At 36.8% G+C, this 14,118-nt stretch overlaps 2 protein-coding genes across 6 annotated transcripts in view; one reads left to right on the top strand and one right to left on the bottom strand.

The window, feature by feature from the left end:
• The window catches only part of LOC141707616 (pentatricopeptide repeat-containing protein At5g16860), a 39,713-nt gene extending 25,595 nt beyond the window's left edge, over positions 1–14,118 (bottom strand). Inside the window, exons 1-6 of one of the 5 annotated variants that reach the window (XM_074510867.1) lie at positions 10,962–14,118; positions 10,057–10,288; positions 9,799–9,970; positions 5,599–5,717; positions 4,792–4,982; positions 4,173–4,420 (exon numbers count right to left, since the gene is read on the bottom strand). In XM_074510867.1, coding sequence (XP_074366968.1) covers positions 11,498–14,038 — 2,541 coding nt within the window. In that variant the 5' untranslated portion in view covers positions 14,039–14,118 and the 3' untranslated portion in view covers positions 4,173–4,420; positions 4,792–4,982; positions 5,599–5,717; ... (1 more) ...; positions 10,057–10,288; positions 10,962–11,497. Of the gene's footprint in view, positions 1–4,172; positions 4,421–4,624; positions 4,983–5,598; positions 5,718–8,790; positions 9,346–9,798; positions 9,971–10,056; positions 10,289–10,961 lie in introns of those variants that run through there. The other 4 variants (XM_074510866.1, XM_074510865.1, XM_074510868.1 and 1 more) reach the window with 4 other exon arrangements.
• On the top strand, positions 5,621–9,473 carry LOC141707615 (uncharacterized). Its single transcript, XM_074510863.1, has 2 exons — positions 5,621–8,620; positions 8,945–9,473. The coding sequence occupies exons 1-2, from the start codon at positions 5,956–5,958 to the stop codon at positions 9,349–9,351; spliced, it is 3,072 nt and encodes a 1,023-aa protein (XP_074366964.1). The 5' UTR covers positions 5,621–5,955; the 3' UTR covers positions 9,352–9,473.

The raw sequence follows: 14,118 nt of genomic DNA, 5'->3' as shown, positions 1-14,118 counted from the left end.
TATATAAACACAGACATAGGGTTTACACTATAAGTGTTATCACAATCGAGAAGATTATTCATTTGTAACCCTAGCAGCTCTCGTGATATTTGTTCATCACTAAGAGAGAACAGTTCCATACTGTAACAGAGTTTATTGTTTCAATAAAGTTTACTTGAGTTATTAAAGTTCGATTTGATTGTACTATACACTGTATTCACCTCCCTCTACAGTGTGTGTGTGACCTAACAACATTCGACCAGGAACTATGAAGAATTCCTGATCGAAATCCTTGAGCCCGAATTTCTGTCGACCAGGGCTTAAAAAGATGGCTAATTCGGTCAAAAACGGGAATCCTGACCGAAAAGGGAAGAAAAATCCTAGTCGAAAAATTTCCTGCTCGAAAATCAAAAAAAAAAGGAAAAAATCTTGGCCGAAATTCGACCAGGATTCCTACTCGAACCCCTCCTCCTCAAAATTCTTTCGACCAGGGAAATGAGAGGCCTAATTCGACCAGGATCCTGGTCGAACAGGATTCCTGGTCGAACCAGGTATTAAAAAAAAAGAAAAAGGAAGAAAAAAGAAAAAGAAGGAAGAAAAATTCTGGAAAAAAGTGATAATTAAAGGAGATTCCTTAAAAATATTTTATGAAAATGTAAATATTTTTCAGAAAATTAGGAATAAATCTTGGAAATTAAGGAAAAATCCCAGAATTAAGGGAAAAATTCCTGAAAATTAAGGAAAAATCCCAGAATTAAGGGGAAAATTCCTAAAAATTAAGGAAAAAAATCCTGGAAATTAAGGAAAAATCCCATAATTAAGGGAAAAAATCCTGGAAATTAAGGAAAGATCCCAGAATTAAGGGAAAAATTTCTGGAAGTTAAGGAAAAATCCCAGAATTAAGGGAAAAATTCCTGGAAATTGAGGAAAAATCCCAGAGTTAAGGGAAAAATTCCTGAAAATTAAGATAATTCCTGAATAAAAGGAATGAAAGAAAATCGTTGTAAATGTGTAGGTCGCTCTACACTTTACGCAAAAACGATACCCTGAAAGGGAACAAATGAACTTAACTTCTACGAAACCTAGTCACTGTTTCCCAAAAGTTGGGGGGCAAATGATAGGGAATAAATAAATCCTGATTACGTAGTAAATGTTGTATTAATGACACATGATTTGGGCTGCAAGGCCCAATAGGAAGATGTATGATATTCAGACCAAAAAGGTTAACACATTGATCAGGCCTGATGGACCAGATCAGGCCTGATGGAACAAAAAAGGCCCAAAACCCTGATTATTAATTAATTTCGTAATTAATTAATAAGGGATAAATCAGCTATTGAGAAGAGTCCCAATAAGGAAATAAATCCCTGTAGATTGGCCTCCAAGGAACCTGGTGGGATAAGGAATCAGCTTCCTACTTCCTAGGACTCCAAAGTCCATTCTAATTCAGAGACTTGACCACCAAGTCTCCTATACCAAGTCCAATTCGAGGACTCCCAACATTTATATAAGGGGCCTCACCCCACAAATTAGATATACGTTTTTTGACTTGATCATTGGCAATCAGCAAGGTACGTAGGCATCTTGTCAAGGCAGATTGAGTCACGAAACACAAGAGTAGTCAAATCGAGCCTCGAAACTCACGTTCCTTAGTAATAAATATAACAATTATATATCTTAGTTTATAATCCATAACAATTTGCCACACAAAATTTTACACACTCATATTTCTTGCATATTCTCTAATATATATGCATATAAAATTAAAAAAAATTATTAACAATCTATCATTATTTTAAATAATATTATTTGTACAATCATTAAATAATATAGCTGAACTTAAATATATAATATTTAATTTATATCAGTAAGAAAGATAATTAATATTATATAAATATTATGGGATGAATAGTAATTGATGAATTGATAGAGTTTTATGGGTATATTAAAATTAAGAAAAAAGGTTAATTTATTATATATAGTAATTGACTCCGTTGATTGAATTAATGAATTGATGAACTGATGGTCTGAATGGGTGCATATGATCTTAGGCTGGCATGAATCAGATGATACAAATTTCTCAGTGGGTCTCTCCTAAAAAGTTAAAGTCTAAGCTAAAAAAATTGAGGAATTTAAGGCTGATTAGTGTAAAACTTAAACTCTTGTTATACATCGTGTGCAATACTGCCTGTACTTGCAAATTGATCACCAGAAGAATGCTACCAAAAATCATGCAACCAAAGCAAATATTTGGGCCATGTTACTCCTACAGTATCGCTGTATTCGACTTATTTTATCATTTAAAATTTAAGAATTTATATAAAACAAATAATGTATTTATGGTCAGAAAATGTGTACGAAAATCTATAAAAAAATAATAATATAACTGCTAGTACATGTTAGGGTGATTCTTGAATACAGAGAGAGAGAGAGCCAGGCATTTCATAAAAGTAGCTAGCCCATCAACACAGATTAGTTGGGCTCTCTTTTCAGAGCATTCTGAAAATAATAATTTATGATTTAAAATAAATAAGTGAATTATAAGTGATAAGTAAAATAATACTTATAAGTTAAATAAGTGTTTAGATAATTTTATTTATAAGTTAGAATTTTTTTTCTCTTAAATGAACGAAAATATATAATTATTAAATATAATTATCTTAATTCTTGAATTTTAAGTTAGATTAACAATTAAAAGTATAAATTTTAAAATTGAGGTTAATAAATTAACGAAAAATTAAAATAAGTTGAGAAAAAGTACGTAGTTACTAACATTCAACTTATCAGCTTATAAGCTTATAAGTTGTAAATTCAGCTAGCTTATAAGTTGGGTCGACAAACATTCGTCGATAAGTTGTTACGAGCTTACAGGTCATAAGTGACTTATAAGTGGACTGTCAAACAAGCCCTTAACTAAATTTCGAACAAATTTCATATTATCTGAAGAAAAAGTGCCTGAGCTAAAGACGTCAAGGCTGATTAGTTAAAAGCTTAAACTCATGTTGTATTTTTTTTTAGAATTTTTAAACTTAATTTTATACAATTTACTAGTATTTTGGGATAAAAAAATTAGTTTTTTTTTATCAGGGTACTAATTCAATTATCTTGCTCTTGATTATACCTAAGGTGGTTCTATGTTCAAAATGACTAGTAATTAGGGGTGTACACGGTTTGGCCAACCCGACCAATCTAAACCGAACCGACCCTATTTCGGCCGAACCAAACCGATTTTTTTCAACCCGATATATAGTTGGGTTGAAAAAATGTCAACCCGATTTAATTGGGTTGGATATGGTTTTCGATAATTTTAAACCAATCCAACCCAACCCGATTAAAATATATATGTACATGCTAATAAGTTAATTCAAAATTATATTTAGGTCATTTACATACATCCATATATCTCTAACTCTAAATGTAACTTATAACCTCTATGTTCATAGTTCATTTCGTAACAACAATAGATATTTGATTAGTGTTATATTTTTTGCATTAATGATTCATTCCAATATTTAAAACGTAAGCAATATTATTAGTACTTTTGATGTCGAAAATTAGATGCTTAAGGCTATTCAATATGGAGGATTGTAATATTGTTTTGAACTATTTTCAAGTGTTTTAAACTTTGAAACCTTATGTTTTATTATAATTTTTTATCTTAATTTTGTATATTTAATAAACCGATCAAACCGATCCAAACCGAACCAAACCGAAGTATACAAATTGGTTTGGGTTACAAATTTAAACGGTTTGGGTTGGGTTGAAATTTTGAAAACCCGAACTAATTGGGTTGGGTTGCTAAATTCTCCCAACCCGCCCAACCCGATCCGTGTACACCCCTACTAGTAACTTTTAATTTGCACTACAAAAAACTTTAAGATACATGCTTATGTGGGGCCTACTTGGAAATGTGTGCCCCAAGTGGCGCATGTGCAATCACTGCAAGTATGATTCCAGATTCCCTACAAAATCCCCATGTGCAGCACCTAATCATTCATCATTCATGCCCATTGCTTCCCCTAAATTATCCAATTTAAATTTCAATATCGAATTTTCTATTACAGCGTGACATATGTATGCAGGGAACTTATCCCCGGCCATTGTTGAAAAATATACACCATTCATAATCATATGCTACAATCACAGTAGGTAACTCTCACCAGCCACAACCAGCCCAATGAATAATTTGGCAAGTATGTATGTGGCATATACTAGTCCATAGTGATAATGTTGTTCTCTCTTAATTATAGCAAGGCAGAAGGCAGAGAGGGGAGAGGAGCTTCCCTATGAAGCTGCGGATTCACATGCTCTCCATCCATCCATCCACAACACAACACAGCACCATTTTTATTTTTTAATTTCTTCACATGGAAACATGTGAAAAAGTGCAGCTTCTTATTTGGTTTTTTTTACACAATTATCCTCTGTCATAACAATAATTCTATCCAAGAATAAACATAATAAGAAGAAGATGACTGGAAGTTTAACTTTCTATGCTAATATAATCCTTTTATAGTTAGCATTATGTGAACAACAAAGCTTACAAATAGTTTTGCTACTAATTGTAACATGTAAAGATGCTACCATTTTCTTAGCTCAACCATAGCTATTAATACATATGAATTGTTATTTATTTTGTCAAAATATCAATAGATTATAGCCAAGAAAGATATCGATCTGTTGGTATATCTTTAATACATCAATCAGAAGAGTTTATATCTATCTCTGTCTTTAATATGTGTTGATAACGAAATAATAACAGGGTAAATTTTGAACCAGAATACAATATTCAAAATTTATCAGCTTACTGACCTTGGGTGATGTTTCATTGGTTGAATATTCTCCCCATCCTATTGATTCTGAAGTGTGTGCACCGGATATGAATGCAATCCGAAACCTATCGACTCCAAATTCTTGTACGCCAGAGAAGAAAATCCTAGTGATGCTTTTTGCATACAAATGAGTGTCATGTGTAGAGGCAAAAAGCACAGTTTTTGAATCACCTGGAATAAGTCAAAAACTGCCTGCATTATGTTTTTCTGCCTCCTCTTTTCACTCTTGAGGAATTACTGTGTTTCTACAATTATCAGAGTAATTACTAAACTAATGAAAAGACAAAAGTTTAACATTTTTAATCTGAGTACTAAACTAATTATACATTAATACGAGCATAATATATGCTTGATTGTGGACCAAAAAGATTAACATTGAGTAGTCTTAACTCATAAACCAAACATCTTTGTCATACTTGGAAGTTACACTAATTTGGGCTACGATAAGGATTATAAATCTAGGATATTTTAACAACTATGTTTAGATCATGCAGCTTTTGAGTACTAAAAGTGTACTATGCATTACCTTTTACGAATACATGCACTGATTCAATCTACTAGAACTATTGTGCTTTCTAGTTTCTATAGGTGTCCTTTTAGAACTACTTCTATGTATAGAATTTACCACAGACACACACTTTTAACAAATGGGTAACAGTTCGCTAGCTAAATGGCCAATATATACATATAGAAAGGTTGCTTAGCTATTAACTAAAGAAGGATAAACAAGAATTTAATTATTATAAATTAATCAAATTGACTATTTAAAGGAGAAGGAACAATGTACCAGTATGTAAGAACACATTCTCTCCATGTTTGATGTCGGAAGTCATTTGAATATGTCCAAACCTTCCAGCATCACTTACACATTAACAGCTACTGCAAAACCCAAGATCTCACCAGCTTCTACTCGATAAAATAACTCCCATAATCATTAATCAAATCAAACAGAAACCATAGAGACACACTCACACAAGTATATTAACAACTCACTCACCAATCTTCACGTCATACTTCTTTTTCAACTCAGTACTTACTACACTACTAACCCCCCCCCCAAAAAAAAAACCCCTTCTTCTGAGAAATGGTAAGAGACTGGTTAATCATACAAGAATTAAGCAAAATATTTGAATAAATTGGCAATATGAAGTGGCAATTCCATTGTTTCTTCTTGTTATTCTGCTGTTACAATTTAAGCAACAATTATAGTCATGCTAAGGTGGTTGGGAAGATTGAGGTTGATAATGAAGTGTCGGTTTTACTGTCGATAAAAGAGAAGTTGATTGATCCATTGGATCAGCTGAAAGATTGGACATCACCAGACAATAATATACAGCACAATTATGTCCACTGTAAGTGGACTGGAGTGGGCTGCAACTCTCTTGGTGCTGTTGAAAAGCTTGATCTTTCTAACAAGAATCTCAGTGGCATTGTATCAAGTGACATTCAGAAACTGCAGAGTCTTACTTTTCTTGACTTTAGCTGCAATGCGTTCTCATCACCATTGCCAAGATCTTTCTCAGATTTCAATGCACTTAAGATCATTGATCTCAGCCAGAACAGTTTTGTTGAAAGCTTTCCTCTGGGGCTCGGAAATGTTGGCTTGACCGCACTGAATGCGTCTGGTAATAACTTCTCAGGCTACCTTCCAGAGGATCTTGGAAATGCAACTTTCCTTGAGAGTCTTGATCTCAGAGGAAACTTTTTTGAAGGTTCCATTCCAAAGTCTTTCAAGAACTTGGGTAAACTAAAGTTTCTCGGCCTTTCAGGTAATAATATCTCTGGCAATTTACCTCCAGAGCTAGGCCAACTTTCTTCATTAGAGAGTATTATCCTTGGATACAATGATCTTATAGGCGAAATCCCAGCAGAGTTTGGGAATCTCACTAATCTCAAGTACCTTGACTTGGCTGTTGGTAATCTTAAAGGTTCAATTCCACCCGAATTGGGGAGGCTGCAGCTACTTGATACAGTTTACCTGTATAACAACAATCTTGAAGGAAAGATTCCACCTGAAATAGGCAACATTTCAACACTGACGTTCTTAGATCTCTCTGATAACCTGTTATCAGGAGAAATTCCAGCAGAGATAGCTGGTTTGAAGAAGTTGCAGCTCTTGAACCTGATGTGCAACCACTTGTCTGGCTCAGTCCCTTCTGGACTAGAAGGATTGCCTGCTTTAGAAGTTCTCGAGTTATGGAACAACTCAATTTCAGGTCCTTTGCCAAATGATCTTGGCAGGAATCCGCCATTACAGTGGTTAGACATTTCGTCTAATTCGTTTACAGGACCAATTCCAGAAAGTTTGTGCTATAATGGTAATCTTACTAAGCTCATTCTTTTCAACAACGGATTCTCCGGTTCAATTCCTGCAGGTTTATCAAGTTGTATGTCCTTGGTTCGTCTTCGAATGCAAAATAATAACCTCTCTGGAACAATACCAGTGGGATTTGGGAAACTTCCTAAGTTTCAAAGGCTGGAATTAGCTAATAATAGTCTCACCGGACAAATCCCAAATGATATTGTTTCTTCAACATCTATTTCTTCCATCGACTTGTCACACAACCATCTTCAAAACTCTCTTCCTTCCTCCATTCTCTCAATACCCAATCTTCAAAATTTCCTGGTATCTGACAATGAATTGGTAGGCGAAATCCCTGATCAATTCCAGGACTCTCCTTCACTTTCAAAACTCGACCTGTCATCAAATCATTTTACTGGAAGCATTCCAGCTAGTATTGCTTCATGTGAGAAACTAGTTACTCTTGATCTTGGAAACAATCAATTAACTGGACCAATTCCTAAAGCAATTGCAATGATGCCAACATTGGCAATTCTTGATCTTTCTAACAATTCACTGACTGGTGAGATACCTGGAAATTTTGGAAATTCTCCGGCTTTAGAAGTGCTAAATGTATCCTACAATAAGCTAGAGGGTCCTGTTCCAGTAAATGGAATCCTTAAAACGGCCAATCCAAATGATCTTGTGGGCAATGCTGGTCTTTGCGGTAGCATACTACCTCCATGCTCACATAACATGGCATATACATCCGGGCAAGGAAGATTTCACGCGAAACACATCATTGGCGGATGGGTCATTGGAATTGCAGCACTACTAGCTCTTGTTATAGCAGCTTTAGGCGCAAAAACTCTTTACAACAAATGGTACACAAATGGGAGTTGCTTTGAAGAGAGATATGAAATGGGCAAAGGACAATGGCCATGGAGATTAATGGCCTTTCAGAGGCTTGGTTTCACAAGCACTGACATTTTAGCATCCATAACGGAATCAAATGTGGTTGGGATGGGGGCGACAGGTATAGTATATAAGGCCGAAATGCAAAGGCTGAACACTGTTGTTGCAGTTAAAAAACTTTGGAAAAGTACAGCAGATATTGAAATGGGAGGTAGTGATGATCTTGTAGGAGAAGTGAATTTGCTTGGAAGGTTGAGGCATCGAAATATTGTTAGGTTATTAGGGTTTCTTCATAACAACGACAATGCCATGATTATATATGAGTACATGCAGAATGGAAGTCTTGGAGAAGCTTTACATGGAAAAGAAGCAGGGACATTGCTTGTGGACTGGGTTTTGCGCTATAATATAGCTGTTGGGGTTGCTCAAGGACTTGCTTACCTACACCATGACTGTCACCCCTTGGTAATTCACCGAGATGTCAAGTCAAATAACATACTACTGGATGCGAATTTGGAAGCCAGAATTGCAGATTTTGGATTAGCAAAGCTTATGCCTAAGAAGAATGAGACAGTGTCAATGGTTGCAGGATCTTATGGATACATAGCACCTGGTAAGCTTCTATCACCACCAATATTAACTCCAATAATTTCAATGTTTTATCTCCCATGAGAATCAAGTAAGAATCGGTCACAATACCCGTGTCTGGTTGTGTGCGGCGCATGCATGTGTGTCTATCCAAATGAGTACAGGAAAGGAAAAAGTAATACTGAAATACAACAGTTAAGGAATATATATCACAAATATAAATTGAACTGAAGCACTACATACCATGATGTCAGATCGGCAATAGATAATGTAGGCATAGTAGCATACCTAGTTCAAGATTATTTACAGAATAAACAATAATGTTTTTGTATGACGTGAATAACTGTAGAATATGGGTACACATTGAAAGTGGATGAGAAGAGCGATATCTACAGCTACGGAGTGGTTCTGATGGAACTTCTAACTGGAAAACGGCCATTAGATCCAGGATTTGGTGAATCTGTTGACATAGTTGAATGGATACGAAGGAAGAGGCTAGATAACAAAGCTTTAGAAGAAGCACTAGACCCTAGCGTAGGAAACTGCCAACATGTTCAAGAAGAGATGCTTTTAGTGCTCAGAATTGCTATCCTTTGTACAGCAAAGCTTCCCAAGGACAGACCTTCCATGAGAGATGTTATAACAATGCTTGGAGAGGCAAAACCTAGGAGAAAAAGTAGTAGCAATAGTGCTGGAAATGCAGCTAACAAAGACAAGCCAATTTTCAGCACCTCACCTGTAAATGGCCTTCTGTAACGAGAAGGACAATGCATTTAGATGTTCATCTATTTAGTTGTTCGATTATATGTAGATTTACTATTTTTTTATTTTCCAATACTCTTTAATCTAGAGGGTTAAGATTTTTAAGTTGAAGCTGATATATCTAGTAAGGGACCATTCTTCTTGCAAATAATGTTGTACATTTCCTTACATAATGTCAATCGAGAAATACAAGAATCAAGCTCTATTTTATAATGTATTCTAAACTTTCAACTGTCTTGACCCTTCATACTATCAGTTAATAGAATGCAACTTTCCGATCTTACCTTCTCTTTATATTTTATATTTACAAGCAAATTTTGCTTTCCTAGGAAGATATGCTAAATTTTATAGGCCTTGTTTTCGTAGACTAAAACCAACTTTTAAGTAAATCCCAATAACATTGATCAGAAATGTTTTTTAGGACAAAAGTACATAACTTACCTCCCAACAAGTATTGGTAACCAGCTTCCAGTTGCGTTGTCTGCAGAGGAAACAATAATAAATCTTGTGCTTCTGCCATACATTGTGCTCCTCCAAGCTTCAATTATCTTATTCTCCAAAAATATCTGCCACGTCTTGGAATTGACAAACAGCATTCCATTCCACAAATCAACTATATAAAATGAGAAACAAAAGACCAATTATGTTACATGCACCTCAAGCTTGGTAGATACACTGGGAGAGGGCTGGTCGTAATACCTGCATATTTTCACTTGCACAATCAAAATCCCATCTTAAAAGTAATTCTCATAATCTGTACAAATACAGAACCATAAAATACTTCAAAAACAATCAGTAACTGCTGGCCTTCTCAGTAATGGGCATGGCACCCAATTAAATATTTTCACAAATTGGTCAGATCTTGGAAGGTTTTGTCTTCCTCTGGGTTCAGGACTCAGTGCTCTCCCTGATTGAACAAGCTTAGATCCCCCTGCAAAGATTATATTCATCCACATCAGTTGACGACCATGCGAGGGTACAAGTAGGGTCCAAGGTTTTCACTGTACGCATCTCTTTGTCCATACTATTACTACTATTTTACATTACACTCGTGTGTCTTCTTTACTTGTGTCTCATTATTTGCCTCAGCATTCTACATGGCCCACTAAACGATTTTCCCAGGAAAAAGCAATATAAACCCAGGTCAGTTTTTTTGGATTTTATGTAATGTGTTCCTTTTAGATTTTGATTTTATACAATCATTGTTTGTCACTTGTGTACTGTGATGATATTATGGAGACAGGATGAAAACAGAGACATGGGTTTTGCAGTTTTTTCAATCTGTATTAGTATTATTCTACTTTTTTTGAATTGTTAATGAAATTTTGGTTTTTGTTTGCTTATGTTTTTTTTGCAGATTATCTTTTCACTAGTGTCCCTAGTTGTTTGTCACCGTATATGTAATCAAGTACACAGATGTTGAAATGCTCTCATAAGATTAGATCTTTCTTGCTTGAACCATATTATATATGTACCGAACCAACTTACGAATATCATTCAGTTCATTCACATAAGGATTGGTATCTATGATGGGTATCAGTCTTTTGCTTAATACAATAGCCGATATATCATCCAAGAACAGAGAGTTTTTGACGAATACCAACCTTTTTGAGACTATTGAAAGTTTGCCTCTACTGGAACTATCATCAATCTGCATCAACTTGACACTGGTCCTTGTGTTACTTTTCATTGTTTCGGCGAGGCAGATAGTTGTGTGCCTTGGTCGAATTCGAGTTTATAAGGAGAGTTCTAATGGGAATTCAGTCCCAATTAGACGTAATCTTGATGGTGATATTCAGAATATAGTAATTGGTAGATGGTATAATGCTTCAGCCTTTTGTTGCTTCTTTGTTTTGTTTCTGCAAGTATTAGTATTAGGTTTTGACTGCATTGGTTTGATAAGGGAGTCTGCAAGAGGGAAGAGTGTAAATTTGACTCTGGTGCTCTCTCCTGCAGCTCAGAGTTTAGATCCCCCTGCAAAGATTATCCTCATCCACATCATTTGACGACCATGTGAGTATGGCAGATGAAGAGGCCGAAAAGGACCCTAGTTCTGCATGAATGATTAAACTACAACCTTTTGCTCTTCTGCAGTCTGCCTGATTCTCACCATCCACTATCCCCGTGCTTGAATTGTTCTTCACCAAAAACCTTTGCAAGAGCAAGATCCATTTTTAAACTGATGGAAGCGACTTGAGTCCCGTATTATAACTTCATGATCAATTATCTTAGAAATGTAAGCAATGGCAGTGTGGCAATCACCACACACCCGTAAATTTTTTGTGATCCTGATGGGCATCCCTGGAGGTGATGTGAGGATTCCATATGCAAGAGCCAACTTCTCACTGTGCTCGAAAAGAAGACCACCTTTCTCCTCATCATCTACATCATGAAGTGCAAATCTAGTATCTGGAACGTAACCAAGAGCTGTAATTCGATGAATTAGATCTGCGAGTAGATCATATATCTCCTGAGACCTTGGATGAGTTTTGTCCCCCACGAAAAAAGTTGCTGTACCCTTCTTTCCTTGGACCCAACTGCAGCCGGGTCTTTTCCTGATACCTGAATATTTCATCAAAGATCTTATTCTAGCAACATCTTTCCAACGCCTGGCATTTGCATATATGTTTGAAAGAAGAGTGTAAGATCCATCATTCTCAGCCTCTAGTTTTAACAACTCAGCAGCAGCAAATTCCCCAAGCTCCACATTTGTATGAAGTCTGCACGCGCTAAGCAATGCCACCCACACGATTGGGCTGGGATCCATAGGCATTTCTTTAATGAAATTCACTGATTCATTCAAGCGACCTGCACGACCTAACAGGTCAACCATGCAAGCATAATGTTCAACCCCGGGTATAACACTATATTCCCTTTCCATTCTATTGAAATATTCCATTCCCTGGTCAACCATCCCTGAGTGGCTACATGCATAAAGCACAACAACAAAAGTTACCCCATCAATAGGCATACCTGCTCTTCTCATCCTGTCAAAAACCCTGATAGCTTCCTCACCACGACCATGCATGCCGTAACCCGTCATTAGAGATGTCCAAGAGACAGAGTTTTTATTGTCCATATTATCAAAGATAACTCTAGCTGTATCAACATCCCCAGATTTGACATACATGTCAATGAGACAGTTGGCAACAAAAAATGTAGATGATTCAAAATGATTACGGATTACATAAGCATGGATTTGTCTTCCAAATCTAAGAGCAGCCAAACGAGCACAAGCCATCAAGGCACAAGAAATAGTAAATGCATTTGGCATAACATACTTATTTTGTGCTAGCATTTCCCCAAAAAGTTGTAAAGCATCATTGGCTTCACCATGCTGTGCATATCCGCCAATCATGACAGTCCATGTCACAACATTTCTATCCTCTAGGTCAATAGAATCAAATATCGCACGAGCAATATTGGCACTTTTGCACTTGGCATACATATCGATAATACCATTTATCACCATCATATTATCACCCGGATCGTTTGTAGAGACATTTAAAACTTCTTTCATGGCATAACAATGAGTCTCTTTCCCTTGAAGTAAAGCTCCCACTGATGCACAACCTGACAACAGGGACAAAAGGGTAATAATATTCGGTTCCGATCCAGAGAGCTGCATTTGCCTAAACACATCAAGAGCTTCATAACCAAGTCCCCTCTGTGCATAAGCACCAATCACGGCACTCCACGTAACCACATTCAAATCAATTTTCTCCATTTTCATCCGCTCAAACAAGCTCAAAGCATCTTCAAACCTCCCAACCTGAGAATACCCTGTAACCATCGCATTCCAAGAAACAACATCCTTAACCTTCATCCTCTCAAACACTTTACTCGCTTCATCCATCAACTCACACTTGGCATACATATCCACAATAGCATTCCCCACAAACACATCCTCAGAAAGCCCACTCCTAACCGCATACCCATGAACCTCCTTCCCTCTCCTCCATGCTTTCCCAACCCCACAAGCAGGAAGAACATTAACAAGACTAATCGCATCCGCCCTCACCCCAAACTCCCCCCTTCTCCCCATCCTCTGAAACAACCTCAACGCACCCTTCACATCCCCACTCTGCACATACGCAGCCACAATCGAATTCCACGAAACAACATCCTCAACCCCTCTCTCACACATTTCATCAAACACCTTCCGTGCATCCCTCAAAACCCCACTCTTAAAATACATCATCACAAGCGCATTGCAAACAAACACATTACACTCCACAAACCCTTTCTTAACCACAACCGCATGAACACAAAACCCCACCAACCCATTCCCCCTAACCTCCCCACAAGCCTTAAGAACAAACGGAAACGTATACCCATCGGGCTCCCACCCAAGCCTCAACATCCTCACAAACATCTCAATTGACTCATTCGGCATAAAGGGCAGGCGTATTTTAATAAGCTCATTCCACCAGTACACAGCAGACGAAGATGGGGTGACTCGTTCGAGAACTTTAATTGCGTAATCGCGTGAGTTTGAATGGGTATAGATTGAGATGATGGTGATGGGGTCTGAGTTTGCGAGGCCTCGGACAATGTGTTGTTGATGGGTTAGTTTGGCAGTGAGTGATGATTTTGTGGTGGTGAGAGTAGATGTGGAGAAAGAGAGGAAGGTTGTTTTAGTGAGGGTTTTGAGTTGAGTATGTTTTGGCATTGAAAACATTGGAGAGAAATGGCGCCAATGTGTTTTTTAATTTTGCATTATTTATAGGTTTGGGTGGACAACATGGTTTGAAAAATGAA

The sequence above is a fragment of the Apium graveolens genome, chromosome 2, assembly GCF_009905375.1.
Source record: "Apium graveolens cultivar Ventura chromosome 2, ASM990537v1, whole genome shotgun sequence".
Lineage (NCBI taxonomy): Eukaryota > Viridiplantae > Streptophyta > Magnoliopsida > Apiales > Apiaceae > Apium > Apium graveolens.
This window is presented reverse-complemented; position numbering and strand designations above follow the sequence as displayed.

Excerpts from the sequence above, each read along its gene's own strand:
- LOC141707615 (XM_074510863.1), top strand. The coding sequence starts at position 5,956 with ATGAAGTGGCAATTCCATTGTTTCTTCTTGTTATTCTGCTGTTACAAT. Across the intron at positions 8,621-8,944 it reads TTATGGATACATAGCACCTG|AATATGGGTACACATTGAAA; the intron begins GTAAGCTTCTAT and ends GAATAACTGTAG.